This window comes from Vombatus ursinus, unplaced genomic scaffold, assembly GCF_900497805.2.
Source record: "Vombatus ursinus unplaced genomic scaffold, bare-nosed wombat genome assembly UNPS02014773.1, whole genome shotgun sequence".
NCBI classification, from domain to species: Eukaryota; Metazoa; Chordata; class Mammalia; order Diprotodontia; family Vombatidae; genus Vombatus; species Vombatus ursinus.
In genome coordinates this window covers 34,753,527-34,759,690 of record NW_020954551.1, presented here as the reverse complement: position 1 = coordinate 34,759,690, position 6,164 = coordinate 34,753,527, and the positions used below count along the sequence as shown (strand labels likewise).

The 6,164-nt window shown below is 41.3% G+C and overlaps 1 protein-coding gene across 5 annotated transcripts in view; it reads right to left on the bottom strand.

Annotated features, from left to right (window-relative positions):
• ATP2B2 (ATPase plasma membrane Ca2+ transporting 2) overlaps positions 1-6,164 on the bottom strand; it is a 399,625-nt gene that overhangs the window by 108,177 nt on the left and 285,284 nt on the right. For all 5 annotated transcript variants that reach the window (XM_027864051.1, XM_027864046.1, XM_027864048.1 and 2 more), the window contains exon 6: positions 2,266-2,391. In XM_027864051.1, the coding sequence (XP_027719852.1) occupies positions 2,266-2,391 (126 nt within the window). The remainder of the gene's footprint in view (positions 1-2,265; positions 2,392-6,164) is intronic.

The following is a 6,164-nucleotide window of genomic DNA, read 5'->3' as shown; positions in this document are numbered from 1 at the left end:
CTCTCTCTCTCTCTCTCTCTCTCTCTCTCTCTCTCTCTCTCTCTCTGCACCCACACACTCTATCTCTAACATATATACACATATATACTTTCTCTTTCTAACATACACCAACACACACATATACACATGCTCACACACCTGGGTCAAACTGAAATGTAAAATGGTAAGTGGGCATCATTTATGACAGGTTTCTGAAGAAAGGGGCATGTTGCACCTGATAGTGGTGGCAGTGTGGGAAGAAGGGAGCTCTATCTCCCTACAATGGCTGCTCCAGAGAAATCTTCTGTAGTTTCTTGACTCAATGCACCTCTCTGAGTTCCAGCCCTGCCCCTAGCATGTCTTCTCTCTCATGATTCAGGACCAAGCTGAATAGGCTCAAGAATGGAAAAAGGACCCATTCCTATCAAATCCTAGAACCTCACCAAAATGCCCCCCTTCAGGGGGTACATGACTTGGAGTCCATGTCTTAGAACTATAGGAAAGAACACAATATATTTTGGATATTTCCAGTAATAAACTTCCTGGGACAGGGTAAGAACATAGGGTCCTAGATTTGGAGACAGAAAGTACCCAAGAGTTCATCTAGTCTAACCCCCTCGCTTTAGAGGAGGAAATTGAGGTCCAGAGAGAAGTGACTCACCCAAGCTTCAAGGTCAATGTTCTTCATTCAAAAGCCCTCATTATAAAATGAGGTTCTGCAATGCTCCCTTTAGGGACACCAAGGAAAAACAGGACAAAAGTACTGGCTTGTCCTAGCTTCCTCAGCATATGGATCGTGTATGTAGCCACTCTATCTCCTCCTTCAAGCAGGCTGCCATTCATGTCCTTGTCTCTGAAATATCTATCCCTGCTGGTTAGATGCAGCTGGGCTGCCTCTTGGGTTTCAGCAATGGCCATTGGTCACAGAGAACTACCCACTCCCTAGGTAGACTAAGAGGGGAGGATGGGTGGGAGATGGTAGGCTGTCTGTGATCAAGCACATCCTTCTGTGGGGAGCTGTAAAACAAGATCTTACTAAAACATCTCTGTCAGCCTTCAGACTGTAATCTCACAAAGCCCAAATGTGAGAGTTTTACTAAGCTTTGTGAGTAAAGAAAGCAATTGGGAATAACTGGGAATTTGGCAAAAACTGTTTTCCCTAACAAAGGTCAGGAAGTATGAGAGCATATTAAAAGGGAAAACAGCTGGGAGAAAGTTTATTAATTCTAAATAGTCTGGAATTCCACCTGTAAGCAGCCTAAGAGATTGGGAGTCTGAAGATGCTTAGAGAGGCCTTAGAGAACAACAAAAGTGCCCCTCCTGTGCTGGCCACCACTTTTTCTTGTCACAGAAGAAACTTACTAGCTCAGCCACCATTTTGTATTTTCTTTTGAAGGCGGGAAAGAGTCAAATTTAAATCTCCCTCATGGAGGCCTGTGGTCCTAAGAAGAGCCAGTAAGGGTTCACTCACCCAGGCCTTGATTCATTGTTTCTTTCCCATGTCCTAGAGTACTCACAGCCAATCAAGATCACCACTACAAGAAGCAGATCCAGGCTGCATCTGTACTAGTACCACCAAGAGGGAGGATGAGCAATGTTTTGAGGACTTTCTAAGATGGGTGGTGACCTTGTTGTATCATTTTTAGCTCTTCACATGACCTACTCATACTCCTAATTCCTTCTCTGTCTCAGTTCTCTTGCATGATGGTTGAACTCTCCCCTTCATAGTAACTGGTACTGACTCAGCCTAGGAGGATGACCATTGTCATGCAGAGTCATCATCATCCGAGAAATCACAAGATTGAGTTGTGTCCTCTGACGAGTTATGGGAAGGTTTAACCTTCCTGTTTAATCTGGGTGGAGAGGGAGTGGTTAAGGATTGCTATATGTGAAGCATACAAGGTCAAATGGAAAGCAGGATGAATTTAGGTAACTCTGTAGTTCCAATCAATACAAAAAGTATAGATAGAATGATGGGTCAGTCCAGAGCATGGTATCAGCAGCCCCAGCTGGCACAGACAAGAACAAAAAAAAAAAAAAACACTTAGGTGGGCTGAATGATATGACATAACATGACAAGACAAAAAAACTATTACCAAAAAAAAAGAGAGTCCATTGCCTAAGGGCAGAACACGACACAGCTGGTCTAAGTGCTGAAGGCATTTGCCTGCACCTGAGAGTGAATGATACTGTGCAAAGTATTTCCTTGGCTGCCCCCAGCCAAGTTCCTAAAAGAATGGCACACGTTGGATTTAGGAACAACTAGTGACAGGGGAGGGGAGTTACCTTTCTTGTCTTTCTTTTCTTCCTCTTCACCACCAGCCCCCAGCAAGGTGAAGATGATGCCAGTCTGAGAGTTCACTCCCACAGCGGTGACCAGCATCCTGCCAGAGCCCTCCATCACATGTGTCCCTGATGGGAAGGGAAAGGAGAGCCAGGTTAGCATCGTACCCACCCTGCCTAGCCCATCCTCTGACTTCACCCCAAGTGAACATGACCACAGCTACTGCAGACTCTCAAGCCTTCTCTCAAAGATGCTGCTGTTTACTGCCAGCTGTGGGTGTTCCCTAAGAATCACACCTGCCATTGGTGTTAATGCCAATGATGATCACAAAGCACTTTACAGGCACTAACTCATTTGTTCTTTCTACCAGTTGAATAACAATTCAATTCAATATAATAAGCCTTTACTAAGCATCTACTGTGTGTCCCTGTGCAAGGCACTGGAGATAACAAGGACAAAAATGAAAAGTCCTTACTCTCCAGAAACTTATATTTTACTGGGAGGTAGGTATCATATGTATTATAGTTGGTTAGTCTTTTTACAGAGAGTGAAACTGAGGCTCAGGGAAATTAAGTGACTCGTCCACGCTCACATAGCAAGTACAAACCCTTCTTTCTCCTGACAATGGGGTCTAGAGTTCTTCCCACCATACCACTTTGCCTTTCAACATGCTCTTTTCTTTTCCCTTGATCAAATTTTGTTTATTGAGGAAATGATGAGATTCATACCTTATTATTAATAATAATAAAACCTAGCATATCTATAATGCTTTATAGTTTGAAAAGCACTGTATCTTAGAAAAGCACTATTCTTTGCATGTAATTTTGTTTGATGCTCACAGAAACCCTAAGGTGGGTCCTATTATTATCCCCATTTTGCATCTAAAGAAACTAAGGCAGAGAGAGATTAAATGACTAGTCCAGGGTCACACAACTAGTAAATATTTGGGGTGAGATTTGAATTCAGTTTTTCTAGAATCCAACTTTATCTACTGCTCTACCTAGCCATCTCATAGTGCTTTTGTGCCATGCTCCAAATTCCAGAAGAAATAGTCTTGTGTCCTATTCTCCTTAAAGATAATCCAGGTCCTCATACTCTCAACAGTTCTTAACTTGGGCTCTAAATTTCTTTAACATTTTGATAACCAAATTTCAATATAATTGCTTTCCTTTTAATTCTCTGTATTTTATTTTATCCATTTAAAAACATGATTCTGGGGGCAGCTAGGTGGTGCTTTGGATAGAGCTCTGGCCTTGGAGTCAAGAGAACCTAAATTCAAATCCAGCCTCAGACACTTGACACTTACTAGCTGTGTGAATCTGGGCAAATCACTTAACCCCGACTGCCTCACCAAAAATAAATAAATAAATAAATGAAAATTAAAAAATAAAAACATTATTGTAAGAAGGGGTCCATAGGATTCTCTACTGTCAAAGGGTCCTATGACATACACAAGGTTAAGAACACCTGGACCAAAGACAGGAATAAGTATTTATCAAGTGTGTACTCTGTGCCAGGTGCTTTACGAATATCTTATTTGACCCTTACAACAACCCTGAGGTAGGTGTTATTATTATCCCCATTTTATAGATGAGGAAACTGGGACAAACAAAATTAAGTGACTTGCCCAGGGTCATACAGGTAGCAAGTATCTGAGTCCAGATTTGAACTTAGGTCTTCCTAACTCCAGGTCCAGTGCTCCATCAACTCTATCACCTGCCTGAATTAGAAGAGCCCTGGGACTCATACCCCTTAAGGATAATATTAGATGTTAAAATACTGAGGAATGCCCCATATATCAAGCACAGAGCAATTATATTTAATACATGTTCAGGGAATGGAACTTTAAATGAGGCAACATATATAGAAAGTCACTTATCCTGCCTTTGGGCCCACTGTGCTCATTTTGTATTCTCTCTGTATTCTAGATAGGCAAAATTGTTAGGTAAGTGTGTTCTAGGTAAGTGAGGTATAAAGGCATATACCTTAGTCCATGTTTATTGTGATCTCTTTGAATTGGTCCTCTTTTAGGTAAATTTACAAGAAAATACCAGTTAAGTATCAGCTTTGTCCATTCACTAATGGGTTTCCTTTGTAATCCTTTGCATTATATTTTAATAATTGAAAAATATTATTCTAAGAAGGGGCCCATAGACTTCCCTAAACTGTGGGGTCCAGTGACACACAAACAGGCCCACAAAGCTACAGGCCACAAAATGAAATGGAACTGTGTCAGAAGTTCAGACATAGTTCTCACTCAGGATAATAATTATGCTATAATCAGAGGTCCTTCAACCCGTCCCTCTACTCCCTTCCTCAATGGACAGAGAAATTCTACCCATGCCATAGAAAGACAAAATTGAGGCACCAAAGGAATAATCCATAATCACCTTGGATTCTCTCAAAAGTAAAAAGAAAAGAAAGGACAGTATTTGACAAAGTTTTCAAGCCCATTCTTGTTCAATATAGCTTATTTAACCTGCCCCCAACTAAAGTGGGGGATGTTACAAACCCTTTGTTAATGGGTTTTTTTTTTCATCAGATCTAGAAGAAGGGATGGAAAAAGCAAAAGTTGGCAACTAGGCCTAATTTCCACCAAAGATAATCAGACCTCCAAATCACATTTTTATCTACTCACACATATCTCAGTGGGGATCTCACCAATGTCTCAGTCTAGGCTGAGTGAAACTTTACTAGAGCCAGCTCATAGAGGCCTCATTTGATATAGGGGACTAAAAAGAGCAGCCCAAAAGAACTACTTATAGCTTCCTGGGACATAGGATTTAACACCTCAAGTCAGATCAACAGCTGATTCAGGAAACCAAGATCTTTCCACCTGACTGGGAGCACAAGAACAATAAGAACATGGGAGTACAATGGGAAGATAAGCACAGAGAGGTGATCTCTCCCCAACCAAAGGTCTGATTAACCCATTTCCACATCTCTGTCTTTGCACAGGCTGTGTCTCCCATGCCTGGAATGCAGTTCTATCCTCCCTCCACCAATCACTGTCTTCCTTCAAAACACAGTTCAAGCACTACCTATATAGGAAACTTTTCCTGATCCTCCTCCCCCAATTACAAGTGATTTCCCTCCCTGTCTACCTTCTATTCTACTCCTTTGAATTTATTTTGTATTTTTTCCTTTATTTGCTTATATATCAAGGTGCTATATCTCCAATAGGGTGTAAGCTCCTTGAGAGTAGAGACTGGTTCATAGATTTTTTTTTCAGCACCTAGGACAGTGCCTGGAACATAGCTTACGAGCAATAAATGATTGTTGACTGATTAGCTCAAAGGTGTGGACATAGTTTGTTACCCCTCTCTAGGGAATATGTATTTAAAAATGGGACAAAGAGAAGCTCAGTGTGTGTATTTGTGTGTGTGTGTGAGAGAGAGAGAGAGACAGAGAGACAGAGACAGAGACAGAGAGAGAGAGAGAGAGAGAGAGAGAGAGAGAGAGAGAGAGAGAAATTGTGTAGTGTAATGGCAAATGCACTAGATTCTAAGTCAGAAACAAAGTAGCACAGTGTGATGGAGAGTTGAAACTGCAGTCAGGAAGATGGGTTCAAATCCATCCAGCTTCTATTAGCTGTGTTATTCTAGACAAGTTATTAAACCTCTCTGGTTAAATTTTAAATTTCTTCATCTATAAAATAAGGGAGTTGGATTCGATGTGACCTCTAATGTTGCTTCCATTTCTAAATCTCTGATCTAATGATCCTAAGCCTGGATTCTACTCCTGGTTCTGCCACTGAGTAACTGTGTGACCTTGAGCAGGTCGCTTCATTTCCATAAGCCTCAGCTTTCTCATCTGTACAATTAGGACATTTGATTAGACAGATTCTTGGCATAGATTTCTGCTTTCATTGAGACAATGCGTCTCTGATGAGGACAAATCT